Consider the following 21,017-nt stretch of genomic DNA (forward strand, 5'->3'; position numbering starts at 1 on the left):
CTATCTATTGGAAAGACAAAGAGGCAGATCGATCCTTGATGTCATACATAATTCCAAGTTCAGTGCAACAGACAAATCAGTGAACCATGCATTCATAATCCATTATTTCAAAAATATATAACGTATGAATATAAATATACATGAAATCTTATTGTGTGAAACAAAAGAAAGTAACTGAATGTGTTGAACCTTCAGGTTACAAAACAGCCAAAAATGGTAGACTAGTGTTCTTTTGCACATGTGCAGAATGTGGTATTACAAAGACCAAGTTTGTGAAAAAACAGGTACAGGGAAATGGGTTAGCCCGCACCAAGATGCGGGCTTTTTAGACATTGGAAATGGCTCTCAAAGCTGGGTTAAAAGGTGCATTTAATCTTGGCAGATACGGTGCTTCAAAGGCTATTAAATCAGATTTTGCTAAACAAAAAATAAAAGGTATGGCTAGCAAATATCTAGATCAAGCTTTGGACAGTTTCACATCAGATTTATCAAAAAAACTAGATCCACTACACAGTGGCGGTTCTTTCGATATTCACAAAGCTATTGGTAAATTACCAAAACCAAAAAGCGGATGGACGCTTCCTGGGCATCATTACACAGGACCTTATAATGATTTGGAAAATCAACTGAAGTATGACCCAAAAACTGGTCAAATATTAGAAATATACGATATACTGACTGGAAGAACTGATGCAATAGCAATGCAACATGATGTTGATTATTCCGTCTTCAAGGATGATAGGAAATGCAAAAATAAAGCAGATAGAAAAATGGTTCAAGCTTTAGACAACGTACCGTATAATGAAAGACAATGGGGGCATTGGTTGGCAAGAAATGTTATCAATACAATGCAGAAACTAGGTCCAGGAGTTTCAAAAAACGGAAAAAGCCGTAGAGTGAAGAAAACTGGCAAGACAAATTAGCAGATGAGTTACATACACCCATAAGATGCAACTTTACTCGGTGGCGTGTAATCACAAATCATATTGATGAAATATGGGCAAGTGATCTAGTTGAAATGCAAAAATTTAGCAAATGGAATAAAGGTTATCGGTATCTTCTTATGGTTATTGATGTTTTCAGCAAATACGGTTGGATTATACCATTGAAGGATAAGAAAGGCGAATCTGTCACTGAAGCATTCAAAACAATATTCAAGGAAGGCAGAAGACCACAATATCTATGGGTTGATAAGGGAAAGGAGTTCTATAACAAACACTTGAAAGACTTGCTGGAGAAAAATGGGATACATATGTACTCCACTGAAAATGAGGAGAAATCCTCGGTGGTTGAAAGGTGGAATAGAACAATTAAATCCAAAATGTGGAAACAGTTCACTGTTCAAGGTAATACACAGTATTTAGACATGCTACCAAAAATATTGAAACAGTACAATAATACAAAACATTCAAGCATAAAGATGACACCTACTGAAGCCAGTAAAAAGATAAATGAAGGAACCGTTTACTTTAATCTATATGGTAATCTGGAGCCATTATCAGCTAAAGCAAAATTTAAGGTTGGTGACAAGGTCCGAATATCTAAGTATAAACAGAATGTGTTTGACAAGGGTTACACACCAAATTGGACTGAAGAAGTGTTTACAGTTGATAAGATCCAATACACTGATCCAATAACATACAAAATAAAAGATCTCAGAGGTGAAGATATTCAAGGAAGTTTTTATCAACCTGAATTATTAAAAGCCATACAGGATGTTTTTCGTATTGATAAAGTAATTCGGAGGGACTATAAGAAGAAGCAAGCTCTGGTAAAATGGAAGGGATACAGTGATGATTTCAATAGCTGGATACCATTGAAAGATATTGAAAACATATAAAACATTTAAACTGAAGTTATGTAACATATATAACAACAACCACAGTATATACTGTCAATCGCTCCAGTAGCCAAAAATATTCAATTGTTTCTGGCTACATTTAAACGCACGTGTAAAATCGATTTAAAAAATAAAATATATAGGTATATTATTGTACCGATATAAAATGGAACTTCAAAAGACAAATTATAAAAATGACACACTAAAAGTCGAAATCAATTGTTATATCGATAAGAAAAATGAAATATGGTTTCGCGGAAAAGAGATAGCTTTGATACTGGAATACAAAAACACATGTAAAGCAATCATGGATCATGTTCATAAAGATGACAAAAAATTCATGGTCTGCAAAATAAAGCCAAAAGCAAGGGGTAACAAAACGTTACCCCTTGCTGAGAGCCCTGAAACTGGGGGTAACGTTTTGTTACCCCTTGCTGAGGACCTTGAAAAAGCCATTGAATGTTTAGTTATAAATGAATCTGGTTTTTATTCCCTAATTCTTTCTTCCAAACAACCTAAAGCAAGAGAATTCAAACATTGGGTTACAAGTAAAGTTTTACCATCAATCAGGAAAAAAGGATATTATGACATAAAAAGTAAAAAAGTATTGATTGAAAGTGAATATGACTTGCATTGTAAAGTGGTGTCATTTATAAGAGACAAATATTGTGAAGCTCTCATGATCGCTGGTCTAGGTGAAAATCAAAGGAGTCAGAATATAAGATTGTCATCGTGGAGAAAAGGATATATGCCAGGACAGTGTGATCTTATGATTATGAATCCAACAAGCAAACACAATTCTTTGTGCATTGAATTCAAAAGCCCTACAGGTTCATACAATGTGTCTGAGCAACAACTTCATATGAAAAAGATGTATGAGAAAAATAAATGCAAATACATAATGAGCAATTGTTATGACGATGTGATATTCGAAGTGATCAAACACATGAAAGAAAGCAACAGATACATAAAACGCAGACCAAAAACAGATTAAACGCACATAGGTACTTAAGAAAATAAAAACACATAGTATTATTATGGAAAATGAAAAAGTCAAAGCAAAAAGAGAGCGAGGAAGATCTCGTTTATTCACAGACATAGAAAGAAAACAACGAAAAACAGATTACATGCTCAACAAGCCTTGGCATTGTTACATATGCGAAAATGGCAAAAATTACAGTTTAGCCGGCAAACACAACCATCTTCGGACAAAAAAACATTACGGAAAAGCATTAATTTATAATAATCCTGAAAATGAATAATTCCTAATAATTTATCCTACATTGACAGTTCATCGTGTTTATAACTGGACACTTCGAATTTTGACCATATTCAAACGCACATGCATAGGTACTTAAAGAAATAAATATATAGTTAATATATAAATGAAAAATAATATCTCACATAATAATATGAACAAGAGCGATCTTAAAAAGCTCAGTAAATCAGAACTAATCAGATTGCTATTAAAGCAAGATAAAAAACCAATTAGACCAATCCCATCATCTCGTAAGAGTGTGAATCAAATGGTTCAAGATTATGAAAAAAACATAATTCTTCCACCAATAGAGTTCAGAGATGGATACAAACCAGTGCCAGCACCAAGAACCAAAATAGAGCAAACAGACAAAGCTCTGAAAGGGTTCACAAAGTCTTATGAGATAAATATCAAAAATAACAAAGACCCATTAGTGCAACTAAACAACACAAGGAAGGCTGCTGCTAACCATATTGAAAACATATTAATATCAATGAAAGGACTAAAATTTGTTGAAACACTGAGGGTAACATTTGAAAAAGAAACAGGCAATGAAGAAAGAGTGGTTAAAACTGCTTATTTCAACAGTCAACCACAAACAACAACAAATAACACACAAATTGAACCAGCTTTATCTTTGTCAAAACAGCAAATATTGAACAAGATAGCTCAATGGATTTCAGAAGGATCTGGTTGGGTTATTTTGTCAATTGAGAATCATTATATCAACATCGTCAAGTACGAACCTATAAAAGGATCTTCTTACATAAAACTACCTACAGAACTCAGAAACAGTGCAAAGGGATTGATCAACATGAAAAATGAGGATAATGAATGCTTCAGGTGGTGTCATATCAGACATTTGAATCCACAAGACAAATACCCACAGAGAATCAAAAAATTCGACAAACAATATATTGAAAATTTGGATTATTCAGGAATTGAATTTCCAGTCACTACCAAACAGTACAACAAAATAGAAAAGCAGAATGAAATAAACATCAATGTTTTCGGTTATGAAGATAAACAACCATATCCAATTCATGTTTCAAAAGAAAAGTATGAAGACCATATGAATTTATTATTAATTACAGAAAACAAAAACAATCACTATGTATTAATCAAAGATTTCAACAAATTCATGTACAATCAAACAAAGCACAAAGAGAGGAAACATTTCTGCACGTATTGTCTTCAGTATTTCAGTTCTGAAAGAGTATTAACTGATCACAAAGAAAACTGTATACAAGTAAATGGCACACAAGCGATTAAAATGCCAACAAAAGACAACAGCATATTAAAATTCAATAATTTCCATAAACAACTACCAGTACCATTCGTCATTTATGCAGATTTTGAGGCTATTACTGTAAAAATACATGGTTGTCAACCCAATAATAACAAATCATTTACTGAAGCTTACCAGAAGCATACAGACTGTGGTTATGGATACAAGGTTGTTTGTTGTTATGATGATAAATCACAAAACCAGTAAAAATCTACAGAGGTGAAAAAGCCGTTTACAAATTTATGGAAGCTATGCTAGAGGAAGTCAAATATTGTAAGAATGTTATGAAAAAAGAATTCACTAAACCATTAACAATGACTGAAGATGATGAAGAAAAATTCCAAAAAGCTGATAAATGTCACATATGTGAGAAAGGATATAATAAAACCGATGTAAGAGTCAGAGATCACTGTCATATCACTGGTCAGTACAGAGGATCCTCTCATCAAGATTGTAATCTTAACTTTCGAATAACTGACAAAATTCCAGTAATATTTCATAATTTGAGAGGTTATGATTCACATTTCATAATGCAAGAGATCGGTGAAACAGTCAAGAAGCATACATATACAAACAAGAAAGGTGAAAAGTGCCAAATGAACATCAATGCAATTCCCAATAACATGGAGAAATATATGGCTTTCATGTTGGGTAATCATCTGACCTTCATTGATAGTTTTCAATTTATGAGCTCAAGTCTTGATAAACTAGTTAGCAACCTACCAAAAGAATCATTAAAATATACATCTCAAAAATTCAAAGGTGAAAAACTTGATTTAATGTCACAAAAAGGAGTATATCCATACGACTTCATGGACAGTTTTGATAAATTCAATGAAAAGCTACCACCAAAAGAAGAATTTTACAGTATATTAAATGATGAGGATATAACAGATGATCAATACAAACATGCTCAAAATGTATGGAACACTTTTAATCTGAAAAATATCTTAAATCCGACATACTTCTGTTAGCAGATGTGTTTGAAAACTTTAGGAGAACATGCTTAGAATACTATAAACTAGATCCATGTCATTACTTCAGTAGTCCTGGTCTTAGTTGGGATAGTATGTTAAAAATGACCAACATTAAATTAGAGCTTATGACTGATATTGATATGTTTCAATTCATTGAAAAAGGCATGCGTGGAGGTATCAGTTACATAGCCAACCGATACGGAAAGTCGAATAATAAATACATGAAAACATATGATGAAAAGGCGCCCTCAAAATATATCATGTATCTAGATGCTAACAATCTGTATGGTTGGGCAATGAGCCAATATTTACCAACTGGCGGTTTCAAATGGATGACTAAAAACCATATTGATAAGATAGACTTAGCCAAGTACACAGAAGATAGCAATAAAGGTTTAATACTAGAAGTCGACCTAGCATATCCAGAAGAACTACATGATTTGCATAATGACTACCCTCTGGGACCTGAAAAAATAAAAGTCAACAAAGATATGCTTTCTAATTATTGTCAAGAAATAGCCGATAAATTTAATGTATCAACTGGTTCAGTTCATAAACTGATACCTACATTAAGCAAAGAAAAGTACGTTCTTCATTACAGAAACCTACAATTGTACACTGATCTTGGTTTGAAAATAACTAAAGTCCATCGAGTACTAGAGTTCAATCAGTCCACATGGTTGAAGCAATATATTGACTTTAATACTGAGAAAAGAACTAATGCTAAAAATGCTTTCGAGAAAGATTTCTTCAAACTAATGAACAACAGCGTCTTTGGTAAAACAATGGAAAACATTAGAAAAAGAGTAGATGTCAGATTAGTGACTGATGAAAACAAACTATTAAAAATGGCTGCTAAACCAACATATGTTAGCAGCAAGATCTTTAATGAAAATTTAGTAGCTGTTCATAAGATCAAAGAAACACTAACCTTAAACAGACCGGCATATGTGGGTATGTGTATCTTAGATCTAAGCAAGACGTTAATGTATGATTTTCATTATAATTATATCAAACAAAAATACGGTAGCAAAGCAAAATTATTATTCACAGACACAGATAGTCTTACATATGAAATCGAAACCGAAGACGTCTATAGGGATTTCTGGAATGATAAAGACAAATTCGATAACAGCGACTACCCTGAAAACAGTCCATTCTATGATAACACTAATAAGAAAGTAATCGGCAAATTCAAAGATGAATGCCAAAGCATTCCAGTAGCTGAATTCATCGGATTTAGATCGAAAATGTATTCATATATCAAGGATAATAATCAAAATAATAAAACAGCAAAGGGAATCAAAAAGAATATCATCAAAAAGAACATCACTCATGAAAATTATAAAAACGTACTGTTTAATAATGAACAAATGCATCACACAATGAAAACGATTAGAAGCAACTTACATCAACTTGGAAGCTATGAGTTGAATAAAGTGTCATTATCTTGCTTCGATGACAAGCGGTACATTGACGATAATGGTGTGACAAGTTATGCATACGGTCACTATAAAATATAAAAAGTTGGCTGCTGACGTCACGGCACAGCAGTGCCGGTCTACATACAAGTACTGCAAGCACAATCTGAATGATAAAGTTCACTCATAAAGTTTACTTACAAAGTTTACTCATAAAGTTAGCCAAAATGTCACGCTATGGTGATTGTTTCCGTTTCATTTACTTATGCATGCAACTTCACAAAATAATTTCACAAATTTGAAAAGTTTCACTGAAATATTTCACAATTGTGAAGTAAAAATGTGAAGCTTGTGGTTGGTTAAAAATCACGGGGGAACCCCCTTTCTTTATTTCCGAGAATGTCATGCTTTGTGATTTTTCTAAGAAAGTCACGCATTTTAAATAACATATAGATTTTCAAAAATATGAGATCATAAATACGAGATCAAAAATATGAAACCATTATATGGAAAGTAGTATAGGAGTTGGGTTTGGTAACAGATCAAAAAATGATCTGGTACCCCCAACTCCTATACTACTATGTGGTAGTGAAAAAGGTTTTGCTATTTATTTTGGCCAATTCCAAATGTTTAGGGCGAAAAATGAAATTTTCTTTCAAGGATTCACTTCCGGTTAAAACAATAGCGGGTGTTTGTGACGTCAGCAGTGGAATGCAAATATTGCGCAATAGAGAAAATTATGGCGGCTTGTGCTGATAGCACTAGTTCAGAGGAGTTTTTATCCGATGTAACCAGCGAAAATGAATGCAATCTCTGACAGTGACGTTGGTGAAACTTCAGTAGCTTCCATGGATGTTGGGTCTCGTCCTTATCGTTTTGAACCACGTAGAATCCGTCGTAATGTGGAGCGTGAAAGAATAAACACTCACGAGGAACAGACGGAGAGTGAAACGAATCGCTTGGGGAACACAGACTGGTAATTGTTTCTCTTTTCATTTCGTCTACATCCTTTAGTGTTTTATTTATATTTGGCATGAATGACATCAATTCGTTTCTGTTGATGTTTTTATGTTTATTTCGCCGTTCTCTATTTTCTAGGTGCCAATGTGGAATGTGCCAGCCGATGCCCACAGTTCATGAGAGCGTTTGTTTTGGAGAAATCGGGCAAATTTGGCAGAAGGTGGAAGACCAGAGACCTGACGTGCAAATGTCCTGTATTACAGAGCACCCAGGATGTCGAACTGCCTTGATGTCTGGGTCCTTGAAACTGTGTATTATGCATATAGACAACAGCATGGCCCAGACAATCATACAGCGCATGAGTATGTGTACTATTTACTTCATGACATTACAAAGTCGATACAAAAACTATGTCATCTTGGTAAGTTGTTGAGTAACAGAAAAATGGATAATGTCTTCTATCTTATAATCTTGTGCAGGAAATTTCGCTACATTGTCTACAGACAACTCGTGCGTTGGTGCTGGGGCTATCTTGGGAAGAATGTGAGGGTCGCGCTTCCATCCTGTGTGGTCAACAAGATTTGCGGCACATTCCCTGCAGACTTTGGATCTTCGTACACAGGGTTAAAGCCACCAAACCTGTGAAATACGAGGTAAACTTTTTATTCATGCTTTGTGATTTTACGCTTTCGTTAAGGCAGTTCAAACGTAGAAACAATCCTCACACTAAATTTTTCATTGAATAAGATATGTTAACGTGACCAGGTACAACAGGTCACTACGTATATAAAAAAAACAGGTTATCAAAAAAAGCACACATGTTCATTGTAGTTGCCTTTCAGTTTGCTTCATCACAAACAGTTTAGAATATTTTATTTCAATGTAATCATTATTCTTGAATAATGAGATATTCTTTAGTTGCTATTCTTGGTTTGCAAAGCGCGTGACAAACTGCTCCACTGCTGTTTCTTTACAGGGTTTTTCAAAGGCGGCAGAAAGTGGCCCAGGAATGCTTTCTCGAAGGTCCTGGATGGAGTTCTTCAATGACTGCTGGTCCTCTTCATAATCATGCACCAGCACATCAATTAGAACTTCCGTGTAGTCTTGAAATAAGCAAAAAAAGTAAAATTATGACTTTTTTATCCTGTCGTGACTTTGACGACATCAGAAAAGGTTAGGCATTTATGGCCGGAATTACCGTAAGTGGGGGAAGTTTTCTCCTTGCGTACTGAATACTCCCCCTTTTTATACTTTGGGAACCTGATGGAATAGCACGGTCTACCGTCCTTTGTCACAGCCTGTAACTGGCTAATGTTTTCATTGTAGTGAAGGGCAGCTAAGAGCAGTCTGGAATTAAAGCAACCACGAAAATGTGAGTTAGGAAAAAAAAAAAACAAAAACAATCAGTCGGGGAAGAAGAGGTAATGTATAAGACCATCAAGAACAACTATTGCAGTACTTTACCGGGCATACATGGCCAAGAACGCAAAAGCAGTATGCTTGGGTGCAAAAATAATGTTCAGGCTGTGAAGAGCCTCAAGGGAAGACGTCTGATAACGAGGTGATATCATCTTGATGTCTTTCAATAGAGGCTTGCTCAAGAGGATGTCTGTAAGTTTTTCACACACCTTCGATGCTAAAGATAAGAGAAAAATATCAAGTAAAAATGAATAAGTTTTACTTAGGCACATACTTTTTTGTGTGGTGAGAGGATATAGTGAGTTTACATGGCTGTAACCACTCCTTATCCCTCTCATCTTCATCCAAAGGCCCGTGAGCGCATTCTGGATAGAGTTCACCGTGCCCGTCATGAACATCTCGGATGTTGTTAGTCACTGACTTCCACATAGCCTCCCCCATTTCCCCATTTCCCTCTGGAGCAGCAACAGCTATCCAATATAAGTGGTTGACTATTGACTTCCTCCACAGGCCAGCGTCTTCACAGTCTTTTTGTTTGGCGAGTGCGTCGATTTTTTTCCCAATACCTTAAATTTGAAATGATATTTTCCACCGTTAAAGAAATATTGACAATCAAGTGCATACACCAGTGCTGCTTTTTCTTTTTTTTTTTTGAAGGCATATAATTTCACTTGCCTTTAGCAATATGCCAGATATCATAATAATGAGTTGTTCCATTTGGTTTCACGTGGTTTCTTATGTAGGCAGCATTTTGGCAATTTCTGTCGGTTATGATGACCTCTAGTTGAAGATTTTTGCTGGCCAAAAAACGCACCATACGCAATAGTTCCTCGTGCTCACACCACAAACTGTTTCGTACCTCGTTAGACTAAATAAAGAAATAAATAAATAAACCCAGCAAAATCAGTGAAGAGTTTGTGTTGTAAAAGGGTGACTGATTTAAGTGAAAGAATAGGGAACACTTACTTGAACAAGTTGAACATCCAATTCCTTGTTTACCCGCTGTTCATTGACTGTAAACGCCCCATACTTCGTGCAGTGACCCAGGCTATCTGAGCGGCCATCCCTAGAAAGCACCAGCCCTCCCTCAAGATTGGACAGGCTAGCAATAACTTTGTCCTGCTCCTGCTTCCACATTTTCACCACGACAGGTATTAGATAGTTTTTTTGGTGCTTGTGGAAGGTCTGACGACTAAAACACTGCACCTTCAGAATCTTTAACATTCGAAGTGTCTGGGATACCATGCTTCCAGAGTAAAGAATGGTCGCAGACAGTAAGAGATTCCCAGCAGGTATTCTCAGTATGTTGGGCTGGCCTCTCCAAACTCTGGAATAGCTGCAGGTCGTGCACTTTTGGGTGACATGGATCTGAGTCCCTATGATTTTTGATATCTCCGCAGTGGCGAGCTCAGTACAAAGTGGGCAAGCCTCAAACAACTGCATCAAGTTAGAATGGAACACAATGTATTTATTTTGATTTTGTGGTTTCACGTCCTCGTGTTTGGTAATAAAAGTTCTGTGTGGAAAAAAAAAAAGCATAAATAATATGAAGAAGAATAATAGGAAGCAAAGAAAAGAACATAGGAGAAAATGAAAGCGGGGAATGAGTACTTTACTTGGATTGATTATTTTGAGATTCCTCAAAATGATCTTCCAAATCGGACGGAGGAATATAATCCACGTCTCTCTCATCGTCCATACGGCTTTCTCCTACATTCTTAATAGGGCTGCACATGGGGGTAGAGGTCGACAGTGGGACCAGCAAATCGTACTGGGTTTTGAAATCTGCTGTAGGGGCTTCCACTTGAGTTCCTGGGGAGATAAATATCATGGTTTTCTCAGAATCATCTGTAAAATCCCCGCATTAATCGCTAATTCTTACTAGACGTACCCACACTTTCTATAGCCTTTCGTTCAATGTTCAAGAATTCCCAATCAATTTTGCATTGAATTGCCATATCCTTGAACCGTGGTCCTGTCGTTGAAGCAGGTGGAGGTTCCATCAAGCCATCAGACAAGAGGGCCGTCATTTCGTTTCTGACACATTCTTCCGGTGCTGGTTCAAGTTCTGGCGTTAAAGGTGCTGTTACGGAAGCGGATGAAGTCGCTTTATCATAATCCTTCACCAACTGAAATTATAGAAGAATGAAAGCGATTCTTTTAGAAAAATAAATTAAGTACAACCTCTTTTTAAAACCATTTTCTTAAAACTTTTCACTTACCCTATTAACTTCCAGTTTTTTAAGGGCTCTGCTCGTTCGTGGCTTTTTACCAGATGTGCCCGCTAAAGGTTGCCTCTCTTCGCTTACCATAGTTCGTTTACACTTTGCGGACTCCACTGGCTGCTGTACTGACGGTTGTGGCTGAATTGTCGGTACAGCAATTGGGAGCAAAAGCCCATTTCTTGCATGTAGGAGTTCTCAAAGCAGTCGGGTGTAAAGTGAGCGCCACAAATTATAGAGTGTTTTGTCGGTCCTTTAAAATCAGCTCGCTTAACTTGTACAGTCCACTGTCGCCTTAAATTCAAATCGTCTGGAAACTTATATGTAGAATGCCTGGTTTTGTTTGAGTTGCTACAAAACTGAACAACACACCGCTTTACCATATTGGAATAAATGAATATATTTGCCTGAATTAGAGAGAACACGAGCGTATTTTGAAGGTCATGGAGAAATAATTTTCATGTCCGGTCGGCAAAGGCTCCACCAGTGACGTCACAGTGAAAATGTCGCAATCAAAATGGAAAGTTAAACTTTTGCAGGTGATTTTGCAGAGTCTAGGATCATATATCCAACCTCAGCAGTTTGATAAAGTGAAATCTGTGACAATTTGAACGATTATCTAGTTGGGACAGGTCACAGTTTTGCGTATGTTCTGAAAAGAATCAGTAGGACTGTAGAGTGGCCTAGGGCTAATAGTTAATTTGATTCAAAACTAATTCAGGTTACTTGCTTCTGTAATAATTTGTAACAACTAACTATTAAAAGGAAAAAATTAACTTAACGTTTCAATTTTTTCAGTGAATGTGATTTATATATCAAACTGAGTAAATTTAGATGTCTGGGACATTTCTTCCACAGATGGCCGAGGAGCTCTTTGTGAAGGGCGAGTCCAGTGGAGAAATAGGAACTTCAGTGGCATCAATGAATCGTACAGGAAAGTTCACTGCTAAAAAGGGTCCATACGATGAATATAATGCTTTCAAGGAATTCTTTGACCGAGAAACAGAAGCATACATTATTGCTGCATGGTTGTCATTTGCAGGGATTCAGAAAATGTCAGGTGATCAATGTAGATGTTGATCAAAATGATCCCTGTCCTGTATGAATTTAACCCAATAGTATACATCAGCAACCACAAATTTCAACCTTCAAACACTTACTATGTAGAGTAAATTGATCAGCATTGATGAAACCAGAACACTATCTTCTATTGAAAAGTACCTCACCCAACAAAAAAATAAAAATAATAAAAATAATGATCATTATGATAATAATAATAATAATAATAATAATAATAATAATAATTCAGCTACCATTCAAAATTCTGCTATTAATTGGGATATAGTAAGCTGCACATTTACAATAACCAGTCCATCTCCTTTAAGGTATTCAACAACATTTCGTCTCATTCAGTGCAATATTTAATTTCTCCTAGACTGTCCACTTGAACGAAAGGTTCCAGATTCACTGAAGTTGTGGTCCAAGAATGATAAGAGGAAATGGTTACATGATGAAATTTCCGTGTTTCTTGATCGTTTCTTATTTGACAACAATGGAAATACCATCACAGAGGTACATGTAGGGATAGCCAGACTGGAGCAAGGGAGGACAAATGGATTCAAGTGTCGCTTTGCAGGATGCAATGACATCTTCATGCTTCATCCTCAGAGAGTAAAGTGAGTAAAGAAAAACCTTGCATTATAATACACTTCATTGTCTTCATGTATGTGTATACAGGTTAACCAGGACAGCAAAGTTAATATTTGTGGTTAGAATCTTTTTTCACTTTAACATTTTTCAAACCATGGCCAGTTTCATTTTTACTCTCCTTTATTCCAAATCAAGTACCACAATCTGAGGCCAAGGGAACCAAAAATTACACTGGTTTGAAAAATTATAAATAAAGGCTGGCAAAATTTTGAATCCCAACAAAAACTCCTATATGCCTTCAAGTGATATCTAGGGGTAATCAGTTTTGTTGGGCATCAATTTTGTGGTGATTAGTCATTTTGAGTGTGTACAGTGCATGTATACACTAAGACAAAACTAGGCAGTGCTTTTAGGGTATGCCCTGCCTTTCAGATGAAATATCTAGCTGTTTCTAGCTTAGCTAATCTCTATTTTTGCAGGCATGAAATTTCTCAGCATGCATACATTTCATCAGACTTGACAAACAATGATGAGCGCGATGAAGAGGGCTACTACAAATGCAGGGGTCCAGACTGCTTTCTTCTTTACAAGGCCAAAGCAAGTAGAAACAGGCAAGCTGGAGAAAAAACTTTTTAAATTAAATAAAAAAATTTCAGTGAATTAGTCAACAAAACAAGTCCTTTTTACTCATGTATCTGCTACATACAACTACATATGTTATTAAAAATCTTTTATAGGCATGAGCGGGAAAAACACCAAGACATCCCTGCTGACAGCGGTAGTAACGAAGAGCCCTCAGAAGAAAAAAATGAAGATCATAAGTACAATTATCATGTCACAAGACTCTTTTATGGTCTTTTTATGGAAGACATAAATGATGCCATTCGAGAAGGGGATTCAGAAAGACTGCTGGATTGCATCAAGTTATCTCTTCTTGTATTCAGAAAATTCAGAAAGGACAAATATGCATACACCACGTTACTGTTTCTTTGTAAGCTGTTTGCCATTTTGCCTGAAAAAGAAGCATTTTATCTTTTAAGGAATCGATTTTTCAATGGGAAGGGAGGAAAGGGTAAAAACATTCCCCTTGATCTATTGAATGAATTTTTTAACCATTTGCTTAAGACATGTCTTAGATTACTTGGTGGGAATATTAATGAGGTGAATGCCCAAAGGGTTGCAAGATCTTTGTGTCTCATGCAAAAGACTGTGACATCAGTATGGCTGAGAAGAGTGGCAAGCATAATGTAGTTGCTGCTGAGGAAAGCGTGTCTCAAATATTCAGGGATCTCACGCATGACAATGTCTTTGACTTCCAGTCTGGAAGAGTGAGTTATGAAAGTTTTCCCAAGTTTAGCAAAGATATTCTTGAAGGGCTTGACTACAGAGATTTTTTTTCCTGGTCAAGGGGGTTGCTAAAAACATGGGAAGCCATGTATTTATAAATTAGGTGTATGAAAGTCTGCTTGAATACTTTCCTCAACTGAAAGAGCAGTGATTCCTTAATTAGTTATCAAGAAGCAGAACTAATAACCAGGCATTCAGAAGTTGGGAGTGTCTAGCAATATTCTCCTGAGGAAAACCACCAAATTGATTAAATTCAAAACAGGAGTGTTTTAGTTTACAAAGCACAATGGTAACAAACTGTATTTTGGTAAGATTCTCTTTGCTCAGTAGTACAAATAATTTTTAGAGATATTGTTCCATGAATGGTAATATACTTGAAGAAATATGTTCTGTGATAATAAAAACTGAAATACTGTTAAATGAGTGAGAAAGAATTTGTCATTGTAAAGCGTAGAGAGGTCAGAGTGGAATAGTTATGTTTCATTTAAAATACATGTTAAGGGGAGGGAGGAAGGAGGGTCTCATTTGATTTCAAAACACAAAGGATGACAATTTGAAGTAATGTTATTGGTGCCTTATAACAAAATATGTACCTTCAGACATTAGGGCACTATTTGAATACAATGTACTGTAACACAGTGTACATGTGTGAAAAATCAGTCCATGCCAAAATGAAGCTGGGCTTAACATGAGTTAATCCGACAATCAAATGTCAAGCAAATTATAGCTTAAATGCTAATGAAATTCTCACCATCCACAGAATACAGGCAAATAACTTACAACTCATATGACAAAGATGCAGTTGTTCTACAAATCTAACAATTAAACAATTGAAATATAGTGATCAAGTTCATCAGCACTTACGGGAAGTTCATCTTCACCACTGGAACCACTTGAACTGTCAAAGTAATTTTCAAATAATTTATTATTAGTAATGAGGGGGTGGTCCAAAACTGCTGATGATCCCATGTCACCTTCCAGCTGATCGGTAAGGGAGATTCTAAAAAGTTCATCTTGTGAAATGTCAATGTCCTCAAACTGTTCTTGGATAATTTCCATAATGTCTCTGGCTAAAGGTAGCGATACAATGTGATGGTTTTCAATAAGATATTCTGCAGTAAAAATGTGTTGAACATCATGAACAATCTCTTTGATCACATTATCTGAAAAACCATGAGTCATCAGTTTGTTCCCCAGAATAGAAAATGTAACATTTCCATCCAAGTTGTCCTGTAGTTCTTTTAACGCAGACTCGAAGTCAGCAATATCAGTACCATTGATAATTCGTTCTCCCTGAGTCATTGTTTCTTGAGAATCGACACTTTCAAAAACAGGAAGGCTGACTGCACAATTTTCACCAGAACATTGACATGCCTGGTGGCAATTGCTACAGCAGTTGTGGCCTTCGTTTAGAGGTTTCACTGTGCTGTCAAAAGTCTTCACAAATGCTACACGGTAGCAAGATGTTACTTTCAGACTTTCCTTGAAATTTTTGTCACAGAGACGCAGTTGCTGGCCATGATAATATAAAACATTAAAGGCAGCCTTTCCATCTCTTCCTGCTCTTCCATCCTCTTGCAGATGAGTTCTTAAATCAGGTGCAGGTCCATAATGAATTATGTACCTCACATCCTTAAAGTTCACACCAAGACTCAATGCAGAAGTCGCCAACACAATCCTGGTGGGGCCATCATTCAGCTTCAATGACTTGTTAACCCTCACTTTGGACTCTTCGGGGCTGTTGCTATGATACACTGCAATGAGACACTTCAATGGAGATTTTTCTTGATCCACATAGGCTGCACTACCCAATTTTGCCAAAAGGTAGCTCAAAACAGTAGAGATGTCAGTTATGCTTCTGCAAAAAATAATTGTTTTTGAGGTACTCTGCTGTTGAGTAGCTATCTTGGCCACCAACCAATTAAGAGCGGTTTGCTGTAAGGACCGACTAAGGTCTGCAAGATAGAAAAACCCGATTTGCTCATACTTTGCCAGAATAAACGCCAAGGTGAAGTAGTTCTAAAAATATAAGTCTCGGGTCGTTTAGGTTTTTATTTATTTTTTCCAGTAATGGCAGCCTAAATTAACGGCGAAATCGGGAGTTTTCCAAAACCTTCTGTTTATATATAGAAAGCGGTCTTGACAAGATTAACCCAGGTAGTCAAAAGACCTTGTTTGTCTTGGTTATTAACGGTGTTAAATTTAAATAAAATGTTGACGTTAATTCTCGGCGGAATTTTTAAATTTATGCTCTGCTTCAGAGCCTACGACAACCGAATTTAGGCAATTTTCGAAACTCAAAAAAGCACTCTGGTACATGGCTTCACCCATCGAGACTATACTCCAGGAAAGGGCAATCATTTGAGCTGCACATCGGTCGCAAAAAATATTGGGGTAAATGAAACGGTGATTTCTGAGAGTACTTTCAAAACAGGTCACTTGAGTAATGTGAGCGACCCTTTGACCTTTCATGTCAATGGAGTATCCGCATCCGACTCTTTAAAACTTTAATACATCTTCCTTTTCGTTTGCTTTCTGTCGTGTTTTCAAGTAGAAGGTTGGGTTTTTTTTAATCTGGTGGCATCTACTCGCAATGTTAAAACTTGGGGGTTATATTTTGAAATTTGAAACTTTTAAGTCTGTCTTAAAGACAGTTACCGCGATATTTGTTGATCGACGAATTATAAATGCTTTTATACAACGCCACTATTAACAGCGACAGTCAATTAACTAAAATATTACGCACCCTAGTGAGGTTCTTTTGGCTGGAGACCGCTGTTTTTTAGCGAACTCAAAGCTTGAGCGCCGAGCCACTTGCACATCAGACTTGCAGCAAATAGGTAAGGCAACTTGTGAACAGCCAACTTTTGTGATGTCACGCAATATCTAAAATTTCCTGTGTTTTTCATATTTAACCAAAAATACCTACATGTCACAGTTTTAACAACCTTTAGAAGAAGAAGAAGCTGGGCTTTTGAATCTATAATCCCTTACCAAAGTGAGTTTGCCCTGGCTGGAAAACACAGTAGTTTTATCAAACTACCGCTGTCCGTTGTTACGTAACGCTTTACCAAGAAAAAACACGAGGCCTGGTGGAAGTTCATCTTCACCGTGTGCGTTTTAGTGTACCAGTGAATTTTTTTACGACTGTGTGTGTATGATTCGTCATTTTGGATTGAAATCAAACGTGTTGAAAAACCACATTACAGAAACGGAAGGTCCTAAGCGAAACACATACAAACCGAGTTTCGCTCTATTCCGTGGAACTGCATGTACGCGTGGTACTTGCCGGTTTCACCAATTTCTGAAACAAGCCGTACCAACAGAATATGGCCTCATGTGAATATGGTCAGATTGTAGGGGGAACATGTGGTCCTAGCGTAGACAATCCAGCTAATGTGAAGAGTGTCATGCTCGCCAAATGCAAGAAACCCATTCAAGGACATTTACGTGCTTACAATGTTCGAGACGCTGGTTTAGACTCCGAGTCAAAGCTGTTACTGGCAAGGGCAGGTATGTATAACCACTATTGGCGTTGTAGATTTGCACAAGACAGGCAAAGGCTCCTTTTAAATTTGTTTTTTGGCTAGCACTATTTAACTTGAACATCAATATATTCCTAGATATCGCAAACTTTATTTGGTCTGATTTGGCTGATTTGGGTGTTATTTCCAAGTTCATAGGAGGTTTTCACGTGACGTCATCGTCGCCATGTTTGTGTTCGAAAACAAAAGATCTCTCGTTAGGTTCTTTTGTTCGTCAATTAGAAGCCGTACATTTCTCTGTTGTTATTGGTGTCTCAAACGTTGGTTGCAAACGTCCTATACTTTCAAATAATCCTTGCTGACCGTTCAGCTAGGAAAACCATTAGCAGCAGTTCAAAAGGGAATAATAACTCAAGGACAAAGTGCAAAATTTCAGTTTACGATAACATTGTAGCTCGATGAATAAGATCAACTTTGCGGTCAGCTATCTCAAACCGAAACTAAAACTTTATTGAGTTCACAAGAAGATTGGGCTCTCTGGTCCTGAAGACTTCTTCAGTTGAAAACAAACAAAAGAGCGAGAGTGACTGGCTACCATGGGACAAATAAGAAGTGGTCTGTACCGGGCTTTCAAAACCTCCCATATACGGTGGCTCCTACATCAGTACCTAATTTTGTAACCATTTCATATTTAAAGGCATTTTTGATATCAGCGAAGGTCACCTTGAACTTACGATTTGCCCAAGGCATCGCGACAAACTTGGCATCAGATGGCGCTCGAACAAAACAAACTGTACTGCCCCAAGTGAATGGTCGTCGCATGGCAAGTCAGTGTCAGGGGAGAGAGGAATATCTCTTCGTCATTCCAAACTGCTTCACCAGCAATCCCAAGTGCTGCTTCCTGTAGGCTCACGTGAGTTTACTACCCATATTTCTGTCGTACAAAATTGATGTGTTTTACTCAAGAAACGTAAAACAAAAGTTAAAAAAATAGAGAGTGTAAAAGACGTTACAGTTACAGATTTGCTGTTGTTTCGCTTTTCTTTAGAAATATGCAAGCAGTGTAGACGGAAGCTGGAGAAAGTGGCATCGCTAGTGACATTGTCCACCCCATTCTCCGCTTCAGAGTCAGTCGAAGACCCTGATGACGTTGGGGCCCAAGAGGTGATCTCAGAAGATATCGTACAGGTATATAACTCCTGATAAACTTAGGGTGCGTTCGATTGACCGTATTCCGGAATAAGAATACATGGAATATAAGTTAGAAATCCTTCGTTTTTACAGAGATTCACATTAAAATTGTCACAGATCCGCTAAAATGATATTTTAAATATATTTTTATAATCCTTGCTGCCTCGAAACGCGCGAAACATACCGTTTTAATCATTACTCCACATATCCTTATTCCGGAATATTGTCAATCGAACGCGCCCTTAGTTACTGTTGCACAAATTGTTTATGGTCATAAAATCTATCCGAGTGGACTGTACAAACTCTTCACTACTCCTCGACAACAACAACCATTCCTTATTTCCTGAAATTTACTTACCAAAACAATTACTGAGGAGGTACAAAAATTAGAATGCTTTGACTTCACAGTTATACATGTAAAAAAATTTACTGAGAAAAAAAGAAACAGAAAATAAGCTACAAACAAGTAATTAAGTATACTTAAATAGTTGGCTCTAGTTAACGCCACGAAGAAGGAGCAGAATTATTTGCAACTACGCCGTTATTTCATTATTGCTGACTACCGCTGTCTTTGCACACTGCGAGAAAACAAATACTATGCGTTATTCGTAGCCTAGGTGCAAACGTTTTACAACAGAGACTATTTCCCTTGATCGCCATGAAGAATTTTACTACAAGTTAACTGTTTTACCTGCACAAGCCTGAAATCATTGTCTTTTTTCCCTGATTAATTCGGTTTTCTCTTTAACACATAGAGAGAAGATGAAGATAGCCAAGAAGACGTATTACAACTAGTTGATTCAATCCTTCACTTGGCGATTGACGACGAGAGCTTGACTCAGCCCGATGATCAACTTGATGATTCTCTCCACCACTCGTCACTAGAGAACGTGAGCCTTTATGAGCCCGACTGTCAAGCGAGTAGCAGTGAAACTTCTAGTGGCAACGAGTCACCCAAAAGCAGTCAGGCCACAAAGCGTTCTCTCCTGAATGACTTCCTACGTTCATGTGATGCTGATACGATCGGGCCACACAAAAGACGATGGGAGTTATCCAGCGTACGTACCAGAGCTAACCATGTATCCAAGGCGAAGTCCCTAATTGTTGCTGGCCTTAATGTAATTGCCCCAGGAGATGCAAGCTACCTTTGGGAGGCCGTAAGAAAATCTGGTTCTGTCGAGAAGGAACTGGGTATTGGCGAACAGCAAGAGGAGCAAAAATATCTTGAGGCACTGACAGAATCCTACCGAAACGCATCTTCCTGGGAAACGAGACGTCAAATATTATCAATCATGGGGGACCAGACATCGTTTAAACGCCTCCAGAGCTACTTACCAGGTCTCACTGAATACCGATTTAAAATTGCAAGACAGCATTCCCTTCACTATGGGCGTGGGGCCGAAATACCCCGAGTAAGAAGCCCTAGGATGAGAGTGGAAAGTAAGCAGCTTGATCATTTTTTAACTTAAATAACAAGTCCGCATGTCATCCAGGATCTCCCGTTTGGTCAGCGGTACCTCCGCCTCTCCTCTGGGGAGATACTAGAGACTCCAAATGTCATCAGGACGATGATTCCCAATAGGCTAGTAAAGCAATACCAGGCTTACTGCGCGGAAACAGATTTTACTCCATTCAGCCCAGCAACCATGCTAAGAGTCCTGTCCGCCTGTGCAGCCACCGTGAGGAAGTCCCTACAGGGGCTAGATTACATTGCGGCAGATGGCGCGAAAGGTTTTGAAGATCTGTCTCTTATTGTGGAACGCCTAAAAGATAAGGGGCTTGACAGAGAGATCGCTAAAAGCTGGGAAGTGTCTCTGAAGGAGGGGAAACAATATTTGAAGGCTGACTATAAGGTGTTTTTGACTGTCAGTGATTTTAAAATGCTATTGTTACTCCAGCAAAGTACAGCACATTCCGTGCACTTGATGTCATTGCATACATATCCCAAGAACAAATATC

General features: G+C 37.3%; 2 protein-coding genes and 1 long non-coding RNA gene across 3 annotated transcripts; all 3 read right to left on the reverse strand.

Moving 5' to 3' along the window:
* Positions 1 to 5,075: 5,075 nt before the first annotated feature.
* LOC138019997 (uncharacterized) lies at positions 5,076 to 6,363 on the reverse strand. The gene is made up of 3 exons (XR_011126288.1): positions 6,295 to 6,363; positions 5,777 to 5,828; positions 5,076 to 5,105 (listed from the first exon to the last, which is right to left on the reverse strand). It is a non-coding gene; the product is annotated as an uncharacterized lncRNA (long non-coding RNA).
* Positions 6,364 to 8,665: 2,302 nt separating this feature from the next.
* On the reverse strand, positions 8,666 to 10,606 carry LOC138020596 (uncharacterized). Its single transcript, XM_068867554.1, has 6 exons — positions 10,130 to 10,606; positions 9,839 to 10,031; positions 9,472 to 9,729; positions 9,209 to 9,380; positions 8,943 to 9,091; positions 8,666 to 8,847 (listed from the first exon to the last, which is right to left on the reverse strand). The coding sequence occupies exons 1-6, from the start codon at positions 10,604 to 10,606 to the stop codon at positions 8,666 to 8,668; spliced, it is 1,431 nt and encodes a 476-aa protein (XP_068723655.1).
* Positions 10,607 to 15,204: 4,598 nt separating this feature from the next.
* On the reverse strand, positions 15,205 to 17,551 carry LOC138020597 (uncharacterized). Its single transcript, XM_068867555.1, has 2 exons — positions 17,512 to 17,551; positions 15,205 to 16,337 (listed from the first exon to the last, which is right to left on the reverse strand). The coding sequence occupies exons 1-2, from the start codon at positions 17,549 to 17,551 to the stop codon at positions 15,205 to 15,207; spliced, it is 1,173 nt and encodes a 390-aa protein (XP_068723656.1).
* Positions 17,552 to 21,017: the final 3,466 nt, after the last annotated feature.

This window comes from Montipora capricornis, chromosome 10 (assembly GCF_036669925.1).
Source record: "Montipora capricornis isolate CH-2021 chromosome 10, ASM3666992v2, whole genome shotgun sequence".
NCBI classification, from domain to species: Eukaryota; Metazoa; Cnidaria; class Anthozoa; order Scleractinia; family Acroporidae; genus Montipora; species Montipora capricornis.